Source organism: Astatotilapia calliptera, chromosome 7 (genome assembly GCF_900246225.1).
Source record: "Astatotilapia calliptera chromosome 7, fAstCal1.2, whole genome shotgun sequence".
Classification (NCBI taxonomy): Eukaryota; Metazoa; Chordata; class Actinopteri; order Cichliformes; family Cichlidae; genus Astatotilapia; species Astatotilapia calliptera.
In genome coordinates this window covers 39,179,254-39,192,373 of record NC_039308.1, presented here as the reverse complement: position 1 = coordinate 39,192,373, position 13,120 = coordinate 39,179,254, and the positions used below count along the sequence as shown (strand labels likewise).

The window sequence follows — 13,120 nt, the reverse complement described above, 5'->3', positions numbered from 1 at the left end:
AATCACAAACGTGTTATCTTGAGTTGAAAATACTGAAAAGAATGCTTAAATTTTCAACACCAGTTTTTGAGTTGAACTGAGTTCTTTTGTTCAAGTTTATTTAAAAGAAAAAATTCTGTATTTGAAACACAGGGTGCATTATTTAAATCTACTCAATATATCTCATAGAAAGTACTCATAATAACTGAGAGACTGGTATTCATATTTATCATTGTCTTTAACTTTAATTATTAATGGTTCAAAATCAATATAATTTTGTCCCCCAATACTAACTTAAAACTTTGAGTAAGACTAATGACCTTTGGCATGTACCGCGCGCGAGGAGCATGGCCTCATGGGAGATTTTCTGCACGTTGAACGAGACAGACACACATCCACTGCAGACTTGGTAACGTTTTCAGGTAAGTGACCAATTCTTACATTAGCTGTCTTTATCCACACCGTTCTTTTATAACATGTTCTGAAGAAAGCGTTTGTCATGGTGGCTCACTTTTCGCAGCGTGTTTGTGCACGTTAATTTAAGTTTTCAACCCGTCTTCCAGTAAAGGCGGCGGGAAACCGCGCCCTTTTATCCTTTTACGTTCTGAGTCGCTATCTGCGTTCCGGGTAATTTGACCGGAATGTCCCGGTACCAGCGACCTGACCGTTTAATCGGGGGCATTTTAGGAACCACGTGAAAGCAGGTGTGCTCAGACATTTCTAGAAAATGGCCCTGTTGAGTCGCGGTGCGGGAGCTGCGGTAGTCACGCGGCCTGACTCACTCTGTCAGGTTGTTCAGGAGGAGATGAACAGACGTCATCAATGGCTTTGGTAACTAAGAAGACCTGCCCGCGGAACAGTTCATAGCAGCAACCATGCTGCTTAGCTTCCTTGTTCTATGTGGGGTCTTTCAGAGCATATAAGACGCTGCTTTCAGCTTTGTCCTGAACAGGGCCAGTTTTTGAGAGAACGCTGAGAGGACCGCCCGGGTCAGATTACCTCATCCAGGGCCGGTCCAAAGTACTATGGGGCCTTAAGTAAATTTAGACTCGGGGCCCTACTTCCTTTCAGATCCCAGAAAATAATGGAAAAAAAAAAGCTTTGGTCTTTTGGGTCAAGCCAAAAGTACCATCATTTCCAGTATAGTTACTCCCAATTTACATAAATAAATGTTTATTTCAATCCAAGCTAAAATTTCTTATAAGAGATTGATGTTATGGCAGATTACTCAGTGACATGTTTTGTAATGATAAAGTTTTGATTTGTATTTTTTCAGCACCATCTTCACCACCAGGAGAAAAAAATCTGCATCAACTACAAAGTAAAGCAGGTAATTTTACTCAGAGGACTTGATGTGTTAAATTTTGGAATGATATGATATTGTTTTATACAAGCTGAGTAGTGGATGGTGATACCACCTAAATATTTATACTGGTTTTGTGGTGGGTTATTTTAGTCATACAAATGCCAAATCTAAATTTTGAGAATTTTTCAGTTCGGTAAATATATTGATGAGTTCATGGTCTGTCATCTAGTGTCACCATACTATCTTTTTATTTATACAGCATGGTGATGTGATTCAGATTATTTCAATGTGGTTAAGTATTGTACTTTGTTCCATGTTGACTTATTTGTAAGTTGTATCCTCCACCTGAATTGGTAGTGAGTATTGGTTATTCAATCAGTTAATCATACAAAAACTGCGTAAGTATGGTTATACACCATTCTGTCATCTTCATACTGTGAGACATATTTTCTCACAATTTTTTAGGTCACAGGTGATGAGATGGCAGTGTAAACTCTGCAAACATGAGGAGTCATCAAAAGTGTCACTACTCAAACATTATCGAGTGAAACATGGTACATTTGGTCATGGCTATTCCATACCCTGTCTTCATTTGAATTGTCCTTGCTCTTTTAAGACATGGGGTGCCTTACGCTCACACTTGTCTAGGTCTCACAGTTCGCATGAAACGGAAGAGTGTGAGGTCCTTCCAACTATTAGATGTAAAATCTGTGACTCTTTTTACCCAAACACAAAAGACTATTTTCAACATATAAATTCCCATTTGAAAAGCCATGAAACCATAGAGTGTGTTTTTGATGGTTGTGAGTTTAAGACAAACATTTGTGGGACTTATGCGACTCACAGAAGTCGAAAGCACAGATTTTGTTCATGGAAGCACTTTAAAACTAACTTGATTTCAAAGCAAACTGTCAGTACATCTAATGAAATCGTCTTACCAGCACTGGAATTAGAAGATCACGAGGACTTGGATGTCACCACTGAACTTGGTTGTGAAAGGGAAACAACAAATGAAATTTTGAAAAATATTGGTGTGCTCTTGTTAAAACTGGAAAGCATCTATAATGTTTCTGGTAAATGTGTGGATGACTTGGTAGAACAGCTCAGTTATATCTGCACATTATCACTTCAGTATATTCCAAAGTCAATAAGTGATATTCTTATTAAGAATAACTGTAATATTGATCAGTCTTTTGTCAGTGAATTGGCTGAAAAAATATGTCACTGTAGTCCTTTATGTGCAGCCCTTAGTCCTGATGGTCCCTTTGCTTCAAGATATAAGAGACAGAAATATTTCAAGGAAAACTTCTGTGTTATTGAACCAGTAGAATACTGTTTGGATCCAGAAAAGAATTCCACTTTTCAGTATGTGCCTATTCTTCAGTCCTTGCAGCTGTTACTGAGTAAAGAAGATGTTAACAGTATATTAACTAGACATTTGAACACTTCACAGTTATCCTCTTTCCACGATGGACAATATTTCAAGCAAAACCAACTTTGTGCTATTGAGGACTTAAGTATTTCCCTTGTTCTCTATGTGGATGACTTTGAAATTTGTAATCCACTTGGGACTTCAAGAAAAAAACACAAAGTCACAGCTGTGTACTGGGTACTTGCTGATATACCAACTGAACTGAGATCACAGCTAACATCAATTCAATTGGCTCTCCTGTGTAAGGCAAGTGATGTTAAAACTTTTGGCTATGAAACTGTTCTCGAGCCACTTTTAAAGGATCTCATAACATTAGAGAGAGACGGGATTTTTTGTTCACAGCTTGGTAGATATATCAGGGGCACTGTTTTTTGTGTTTGTGCTGACAATCTTGGCGCTCATTCTCTTAGTGGACTCGTGGAAAGCTTTTCTGGACATTACATCTGTAGATTTTGCCTTGGAGACCATTCAGACTTTCAGCAAAAAGAAGTTCGTTCAGGAGCTTTTCCACCAAGAACAAAAGAGAACTATGATCTACATGTCCAAACCATAAAGGAAAATTCCTCCTCGGTTCATTTTTGTGGTGTGAAGAAAGGTTGTCCATTAACGGGGAAATTAAAATATTTCCATTTTGTCACAGGGTATCCTCCAGATCTTTTGCACGACCTTTTTGAAGGCATAATTCCACTAGAATTAGCATTATGCCTTCATGTGTTTATCCGTAAACGTTACTTTTCCTTAACTGAACTCAATAACTTCATAACAGAATTTCCTTACAAATGGACCGATAAAACAGATCGCCCCCAAATCATCCCCCTAAATTTTTCCACTCGCAAAAGCATTGGTGGCAACGCACATGAAAATTGGACGTTATTGAGACTATTACCTTTTATTATTGGGGAAAAGATTCCCAAAAATGATGAAGCATGGCAAGTTCTTATGACTCTAAAAGATATAACTGAACTTGTTGTGTCCCCTAGTCACAGAGAGGAAAGTATTTGCTACTTGGACACACTTATATCTGAACATCGCAACAGGCTATTGGAGGTTTTCCCAGAGCAAAAACTAACTCCAAAACACCATTTTTTGGAGCATTATCCTGACTTGATCAGAGGATTTGGTCCATTAGTATGCCTCTGGACTATGCGCTTTGAGGGTAAACATAGTTTCTTTAAGAAGGTTGTTAAACACACAAACAGCTTCAGAAATGTACTATTGTCACTTGCCTCAAAGCACCAGATGATGATGGCATACTATTCAGATGGTAATGCATTGAAGCCATCAGTGTGTGTCACTAAAGTATCATCTCTTCCATTGGAACTGCTTGATGTAGAAATACAGCAGTGTCTCAAGGAACTTTATCCAACACAAGCCTATGTGAATTTGACCAACTCTCTGACTCATCATGGAACTAAATATGCCTCAGGAATGGTTTTGCCTCATGGATCTACTTGTGGCTTACCTGACTTTGTGGAGATTTTACAGATTGTTGTCTTAAGCAATGAATTTCTTTTCATTGTGAAGTTGCTCAACAGCTGGTATGATGAACATTTTAGGGCATTTATTCTGGATCCTTCTGGGAAAATGACCTTAATACATCCCAGAGTACTTGGTGACACTTACCCCTTAACACCATATCGTGTTGAAGGCAAGCAAATGGTGTCAATAAAACGTCACATTGTTTGTTAGTGTAAGGGGAAAGACTGAGATACCCCCTTTCTTTTTCTTTTTTCTTGTGGTTTTTATTCTGCAGATGGACTCCGTTGCCTTGAAAGTAATTTTTGGACAACAGAGTGAGAAGCTTGTGCTCTCTTCAGGAATACCCAGGACTGTTGAGGAGTTGCATGAGACAGTGAGAGAGACATTTGGGCTAGTTGAGGATTTCATATTGCACTATTATGATGACTCATTTGGAGATTTCTTTACACTTCATTCTCCCAACCAAATCAAAGATAGGGGTACAGTCAAAGCTGTGGTCATTCCATCAGTAGTGCTTACATTGATTCCTCAGTGTGAAAATCCCTCAGATGTAAGTTCACTGAATGAAAGTTCAAGCTCTTCAACCTATAAAACCACAGAGAACCAAACAGATGGATCATCTCTGTCTTCAGACAACACTGTCATACTCTCCCCTCTTCAAAGTCCTCTAAAGACTACATGGCCAGATGAAATTGTCATTCCACTTTTCTCTGTGGCAACAGAGACTGTACTGAAAAATGCCAATGAAGTCTTTGTTCAAAATGGCACTGTGCTGAACAATACTTCAGTCAAGTCAGATATAATGGAAAAATTAGCTGATTATATGTACAGCTACACAGCCTACCCTACTGGCCTTCAGATTGGAGAAGTGGCAGAGGCTCTGGTCAAAAAGCACCCGTGTCTGACAGAGCCAGGCAGTCGTAATGGCTGGATGGGATGGATGTATAGTCTTAAATACAAGATGGGAAATTACAGGTCAAAGTTACGAAGTCTTGGAGTTCCAGAGGTTACTTGCAACTCACTGAAGAACAAGCACCCTGATGACAAGGCTCCAGCGAAGAACATAAAGAAGGCGCGGAAAGGAGAAGTGCTGTTTCTGCCACACTATCCAGGACAAGATGGTAAAGAACAGCAAGAGCTGGAGCGACAACAACTGATTGATGAGTGTAAGAAGAAAAACAGCACAGCCATCAAGGATTTAATGTGCAAAACCTTTGCACATAGAAGACATGATATTATCAGCCAACAGCTGAGTGTCAGCGACATCAAGGACAGATGGCCGGCGTTGTTTGACGTCTCCCAAGTAAGTGTACATTTAAAGGGATATCCACTTGTAAATAAAATTTGGTCTGTTAGATCCCCCATCATAAGAGAAGTGAGAAAAAACATGTTGCTACCATCCTAGTGATTTTGATGATCTTGCAGCAGCCAGGTTGCTTTAATTTGTCATAAGACTCTAGAATCGCTAGGAATTTGAATCAGAATGAGGAATCTGAATCAAAACCAGAATGGTTCTTATTGAAACCATTCCCAAGCCTATGGAACGATAAATAATTTCCGTTCACTTAACTTGTTTTAGGCTAAGCTAATGTAACCTGACTGAAGAATGACTGGGCTGATTGCAAAGTGCCTTTGTCTCACTTATCTAACTCTGGAGCACATAACGACAGACTAGATTTTACTGAAGAGTAAAGAGTGAAGAGTAATTTAATATTTTTATGAAACGTTGGTTACGTATTGTAACCCCAGATTCTATGAGTATAGGCGCAGCCCTTTAAGTGGGTATTCCCCTTGTGCGCGCAGCACTGAAGTATTTTATTCCACGCCCACCTGCTGTGTGGGCCTCACCCTGGTCTAGTATAAGTTATGGTGAGACCAGGAAATCGACTCTGCCGTTTTTCTTCAGCCAGCCAGAAGATGTCCAGCGAGACCATCCGTCTGTGTCCATCCTGCCAGACCGGCTACATCATGTCGTATGACCGACATGCCGTCTGCGTGGGCTGCCTCGGTCCTCACCATGCAGACCTCGCCCTCACACCTTAATCCTATTGCCGCTCCTGTTAGCTCCTCCCGCCAGAGGAAAAGCAGTGGAGGTCAGCCTTTTTCAAGGGATGCTCATCCACCCCTGGCCTTCACATGTCGGCGAGGACGCCGCTCCCAGTTGTTGGTGCGCTGCTCCTGGATCTGCCTGGCATCATCCAGGAGGCAGCTGGTGAGAAGGGACTTTCCGTCCCTCAGCCTGCTCCACCCCCCCATTGGATGATCTGGCGGGAAGGTATGGCTCTGCTCACTCTCGTTGCCCAGATCCCATCTGGCCCCAGTTCCCGGCGGTGATGACCTACCTCTCTGAGGCAGCAGCAGAGCCAGCGAAGATTAGAGCGCGGTCTCTACCTAGGGCTTCACAGAGGGCTTCACAGACCGGAGTTTTCCGCCTGTTCCCCCTCTAGAGCCGAGCCTCGCTTCAGTTTTCGGCACCAAAATGACCAAGGTCGTTGGACAGCAACCGGCCCATCCCGCCAAACTTGACCAGCTGATAGCAAGGTTCACTGATCGCGCACATCAATGCACTGTTCAGTCAGCTGCAGTGACTAACAACACTGCCTTGCTAGCGTTTGTCATCTCCAGGAAGGTGGAGGAAGCAGAGCTGCCAGAGGAGCTGAAAGGCTTTCTCTGTAAAGCCGCTGACGCGATTCTGAATATTTGCGCCACTTCAGTGGAGGTGTGTTCCTCTCGCATCACTGCCTGGCAGACGATGGTTCAGAGGGCAACCTGGCTCCGCCTCTTCCCTCAAAGATTATACAATCTCACAGGGAAATAGTGCAAGCAATTCATAACATAAAATTTAGAAGCTTAGTGGAAGATAATACTTTATGTTAAGGCTTTAGTCTGCATACTGAACAACTCCACTTATATGGATTTATGTCTGGATGAGTAAATTAATCTTTTGCATGTTAGAAAATAAGGTCCAGGTTGCAAAAAATGGTAGTTCCACTTAAAGATTTTTTTTTTTTTTTTTTTTTGATTGAATCAGAATTTTGGCCTTCAGATTTTTTGTCCTTGGTTTTTTGTCCTCTCCCATCCAGGTCAGTGCAGAGTTTCATAGGATCACGACCCTGAACCTTGAACCAAAGTTCATGTCATCGTTGGACTTGTATTCATCCAAACTCCTGTCCTTGTTTCAAGCAAAGAAAGGTGCTGCTGGACAACGCCACAGAGCACAGTTAAACCTTCTGCTTCAGGTAAGGAAGATTGCATTTTCTAACCACAAAAACGTTCCAACACAGCATTGAAGAGGCCCTTCCACTAAAAACGGCTTTTCTTAGGTTTCTGTTCAATATTTTAGCTCCACAGGTGTTCTTACCTTGATGGTGGGTGTGAAAACAGGTCAACAACAGAAAAAAAATAGTTATGTTTAAGCTAGAAATGGTAAGTCATGTTTTAAATGTGCAAATTTTGCCTCAGTTGAGACTTCCTGTTTTACAGAGTGGAAATTCCATCGAGAAAAAACGAGAAGTCATCATCAAATGTCTCATTGACCATCTGGGAGAGGATCCAAGTGCCTTAATCAAAACCTTTGAGGTTGGCGCAATAAATCTGTTTTAGGAATATTAGTAGTTTATTTTAGCTTGTGAGATCATAGAAAAGTTTTAAGATACTGTTCTAAAGAAAAAAAGCAAACACTTCAAAGCATACAAAAGAATAGCATTTGCTCAAAGATTTTGGAGCAGTGTCCACATATTATGAGTACCGGTGATGTCATACAAATGAAACTTTTTGTTTCAATGTTTGGAAATATGTGAGCTGAAAACAGTTCTTTCTCTTTTTAAAGGACGGTGCTGATGCTGTCTTCGTTGAAGAGGCTTTGGCTGAGGAGGTGATGAAGATTTACCTGCTGCAGAATCAAGACAGGTCAGACGAACCTACTGATGTGGGTATTGTTATTGAAGGCGTTACTGTTCTGGGCAAACTTGGGAATCTGAGCAAAGCCTGTTGCTATCTTTTGGGACTGTGCTATGCTCTGGATCTGAAATACCCCAAGAATTTCAAATGCACATTTGAAGCATTTCAAAAAGTGTTCATGGAGCTGGATCCAGGAAACCTTTCTGTCAAGGTTCAAAGACTGAAAAATGACCTCTGTTCATTGTAGACAAAATTTCACAGGGCTGTTCTTAAAGTGTTAGACTTGTTAAGTGACATGTAATGCTCATCAAAAGGTTCAGTTGCGGCATTGTGTTGACATTCCTGTTCATAAATAATGTTTGTACCATAAACTGTGTTTTTGTATTAACTTTCCAGATTCACATTAAGGTGTAAATGGGAGAGTATCTTCTGTTTGTTTTTTTTTTGTTTTTTTTAGCGCAATCCTTTTTGAAACCTTTTTTATTTAAATTATGGATGTTTTTTGGTCACTCTTTAGTTATAATCTTCCCAATTTTTTGGAATCAAAATAAGATGTTCAAAAACTATGTCACAGTGCAAAATTTCTTTTTTTTTTTTCAGGATTTATATTTTTTTGGGATCTTAATTTTATTTTTGTCATTTGACCTTTTCTGAAAAGGTAAAGCACTGCGTTCACTTGAGCCACTTTTATTCTTTGTATGGCAGGTACATTTTTCTTGTTGTTAGCATCAATATGCCAGTTTTACAGAGTTTTGTTAAGCATACCAATTTGGATGCAATTTTATTATATAAGGCTGTTGTGACTGAAATTTTATCCAAGTTCTATCCACTGAATGTAGAACAGATTTCAGCTCACTGTGTTCAGAGAAGGAATCTGCTAAAATCTGATTCACAAAAAAGCTGTTTAAAATAAATCATTGTGAACAATGTTGAACTGACGTGGTTCTTTTTTCCTGTGGGGGGGGGGTGTGTGTGTGTGTGTGTGTGTGTGTGTGTGTGTGTGTATATATGTGTATATATATATATATATATATATATATATATATATATATATATATATATAATCACTTAATTGTAATTAATGTTTTTGCTTAAGTTAACTTAAAAATATTAAGTAAATTGAACCATTATTTAAAAACAAATAATTGTAATGGTGTTGGTTAAATGTGCCAAGCATTTCAGCATTTCCTAATTAATATTTTATGTATTTTGAACTTTTGGTTACTGTTGTTTTGACTTACATTTTCAATTGTATTTACTCAATTTTGTATGTTACTGTAACATCTTTAATTGTTCATAACAACTTATTCCATTTTAGTTGGATTTACTCAATTAATAAGGTGTATTTAAGAGATGTGATTGTTTTTGCATTTACTCATTATTTTTGAGTGTAAAAGTGTTGCACCAAAATATTTAAGTAATTATCAGTTTTATTTCTTAGAGTGTAGATTACATGATACAGCCTCTGCCACCACATCAGATCAATTGCTCTGGGCTCCTTTGATCAGCTCCATCACCTAGTGGGGGTGGGGGGTCATAGTTTGGTCCCGCCTTCACTGTTGTGATTGGTGTGGGGGTAGGGACAGGCTTAGGGCGTCGGGGGGTTCCCCGGAGGCATCTTTCTTGGGGGGCTCAACCAGGGATAGCGGTCATGTCCGGTTGGGGGCTCTATTGGCTCTCAGGTGACTGTTTCCTCGCGGCTGCATGCAGCGGGGCTAGGGGAGGGTCTGTGCTGACGGATGTGGGTTACTGACCTGGTAGCCTGGCTGGCCCTGGGTGGGTCCGGGATGGGCGTGAGGTTCTGGGGGCGCTCCGTCTCTGGGCTGGGGCCCGGGCCGGGCCTCGGGGGCTTGGGTCCTGGTTGGTGTGTTGCCGGGGTTGTGGGTGGGTGGGTGCATGGGGGCCCGGCCCTGGAGCGGGGTGCCGCCGGTGCATCGAACCACCTGGGGGGCTCTTCAACTGGTGGGGGAGATGGTCACATCTTGCAGGAGCTTTCCTCTCTTCAGGAACTCTCTCTGCAGGAGGGGGAGATACAGGAGAGGTGGAGGAAGATCTCAGCCTGGGCGTTTACTGTCTTATGTAGTCTGGAAGATGAGTGGATGGTGGGGTGGGTGCAGTTTTCTCTGTGGTGGGGTTGGGTGGACTGTCCCGGGCTCTGTGGGGCCGGGAGGTGCTGCTGCACTGGGCCCCGGTCTGGATGGGCCTGGGCCCCCTTTCCCTGGCGGGTCGCGGAGTGTGGGAGTGCCTACTGGGGTCAGCCGGGGAGCTGGCCCCAGGGAGGGGTTACCTGCCCCTCCCTTCCTTCCCTCCCCATCTCCAGCTGCCTCCCTCTTCCCGCTCCACCACAACCACCCACACATGCAGGGCCTTGGAGTAGGGGTATGTCACCAGGGTGCAGAGGAGGCTACCCCCCCCCCCCCCCCCCCTCTCTGTCCCCTTCTGGCTGCCTCTGCCTCAATTTTATCCCACAACTTAGACATTCACATTATTCACACTCTCATTACACATACATATAGGATCTTGGGGGTGGGCACAATCACGGAGTCCAAATTACCATCAGGGTGTACACCTCACCCCTGGCGTCGTTGCCCACCTCTCAATTTTAAATACACTTAGACATTGAGGGCTATCAGGAGGGACTATGTGCTTACCCGCTGCTCCTTGGCAGGTAGCTCCATGCCCTCCTGGGTTTTAATTGCACCTTAGAACACACATGCATCAACACTACAATGAGCGGGTGGAGGGAGGTTTGGAGTCTTCTCCCACCCCCATTCTCTGCGGCCTGCTGGAGCGGGAGGGCTAGGTGGAGTTGGCCGTCCGACTGCGGTCTGGAGTGTGGGGCCTCCCTGCTGCTACGGAGTCGGGGTGGTCTGCCTCTCCCCACCGCAGGGAAAAGGGTAACACCACCTGGGTCTGGGTGCAGTTCCCCCCTCCAGGGGCAAGGGTACCTAGACCCGGTTTGTAGAGTACGCTTGGGGAGTGTGATCGTGTGTACAGCGTCTCTTTATGTCTGTCTCCACGTTGGTTGAGTGTGGAGTGAGTGCATATGAGAGCATGAGGGTGGGAATGGATGTTTGTGTCTGTGTGTGCCTGTATGTCTGTGTCTATATGTCAGGCTGGGTATCAGACGCCACCTCTCTGGGGACACCTCAGGCCCTCCAAGGTTTGGAGGCCTATCTCCACCTACCACCACTTCCCCTGCCGGTGGCGGACTCCCTCAGGTGTCGGTGCGTTGGTGGTTCTTTGTGTCTGGGGGTGGGCGTCCAGGTACACACCGGCTCACTCCTTGGCGGCCACTTATCGGGGCCTGGAGCCTGGGGCTCGCTCGGGCCCCTTCGGGGGTGGGGTGCCCCCGGTCTCTCGGCCTGGGGCTCGGTCACTCAGGCACAGCTGGTGGCCTCTTTCTTTCCTCTTTCTTTCTCCCTTTCCTATCCCTCACTAATGTCTGTCCCGTCTGTAACATCTGAAAATAAAATATAATAAATAATAAAAACAAAGATCGACCAAATGGACCAATACGGCAATGCCACGATAATCCATTTGGCAAAGTAAATCCATTGGGTATCCTTGTTGGTCTTCAGACAACAATTCTGATGGCTAAAGAACCAAATGGGACAGGCGGAAAAAAAAGAAAGAAAAAAAAAAGGATTAACGTAGCTATGTCAGTTTTAGTCTAAGTGCTTTTTTACATATAGATGAACTGTTTGTTTTTCCAGACCAGTAGGTTAAGGGAAGTCGTTTATGGGGTCAAACTCTGACACACACACACACACACACACACACACACACACACACACACACACACACACACACACACACACACACACACACACACACACACACACACACACACCTCCACATTCCAATGTAAGGAACAAACGCTCACTGAAGCATATAAATAAAGACCAGGGCAGTCCTCGGTGCGAGTCTCAGTTCTGGAGGCTGCCCTTGCTAGCAAGAAGTTCTGTGTGTTTCTCTTCTCTGAGTCTCTACTGAAGAAGTGTTTTAGAGTATACCTCTTAACACTTGCCCTTCCTTATTTCTGTTATCTGCTCTCTCAGATCTTCATGTACAATTCATCTTGTTGTTCCTTCTGCTCATCTTATCACTATGGGGAAAAGAGCTTTCCGTCGCTCTGCTCCTCAGCTCTGGAACTCACTTCCTCCAGTCATAAGAAATATAGATTCCCTTCCCTAATTTAAGGCACAACTCAAAACATACTTGTTTTTAACTGGCTTACTCGCTTAATTACAGATCTTATTTATCAGAGGTGGGACCAAGTCATTGTTTTGCAAGTCTCAAGTAAGTCTCAAGTCTTTATCCTCAAGTCTCAAGTCAAGTCTCAAGTAATGTCAGGCAAGTCAGAGTCGAGTCTCAAGTCACTGGTGTAAAAGTCCAAGTAAAGTCACAAGTCTGAAATTTTGAATTTCAAGTCCTTTCGAGTCTTAAAAAAAAAAAACACGAAAAAAAGCATGTTGCAGTTATATGCTAAATGTAAATATTAGACCATGTAATTTTTAAATCTGTTTTTCTCAACACATGACAAAATAGTGAACTTAGAAAATATACACAAATTGTGAAATTGCACCTCTTTAAAATGCAGCTCAATTAAACCTAGCTCCAAGAATAATTTTCACCGACAGGTCTGAGATAAGCTGCATGTTATTCTTGGATGCGCTTGTAGGACCGGCTTTACAATCGCATGACAAAAATATCATACATAAATAAATGATATTTTTTTTAAAATATCATTTAAAAAAAAAACTGCATCACCAACGTAGCCTGGAAAACATTTGCTAGTTAGATGAAGTCAGCTATCTCATCGTAGCATATTTATATGCATATTTATAATTATACGCTTCTTGGAGTGAGTGCATACACTCATGAAGTTTAGTAACTTCCGGTCACTGCAACAAGCCCAGGTACAGTTTACCGACGGATGGGTGCAGGACCTTGAAATGCACCGTGTAGAAAGTAAAGACCATCGTATGTATCATAAGTTTACCAGTCTCACAAATCGTCGT

The 13,120-nt window shown here is 42.5% G+C and overlaps 1 protein-coding gene across 5 annotated transcripts; it reads left to right on the top strand.

Moving 5' to 3' along the window:
* The first annotated feature begins 234 nt into the window (after nt 1–234).
* On the top strand, nt 235–8,547 carry LOC113026194 (uncharacterized). 5 transcript variants are annotated; one of them, XM_026174694.1, is made up of 5 exons: nt 235–401; nt 1,256–1,309; nt 4,471–5,499; nt 7,280–7,775; nt 8,026–8,546. In XM_026174694.1, the coding sequence occupies exons 3-4, from the start codon at nt 4,471–4,473 to the stop codon at nt 7,484–7,486; spliced, it is 1,236 nt and encodes a 411-aa protein (XP_026030479.1). In that variant the 5' UTR covers nt 235–401; nt 1,256–1,309; the 3' UTR covers nt 7,487–7,775; nt 8,026–8,546. The 5 variants fall into 5 exon arrangements, with proteins under 5 accessions (XP_026030479.1, XP_026030477.1, XP_026030476.1 ...); XM_026174692.1 differs by having other exon boundaries at nt 1,256–5,499; nt 8,026–8,547; XM_026174691.1 differs by having other exon boundaries at nt 235–1,309; nt 1,751–5,499; nt 8,026–8,547.
* Nucleotides 8,548–13,120: the final 4,573 nt, after the last annotated feature.

Coding starts and splice junctions, on each gene's coding strand:
- LOC113026194 (XM_026174692.1), top strand. CDS start 1,761: ATGAGATGGCAGTGTAAACTCTGCAAACATGAGGAGTCATCAAAAGTG.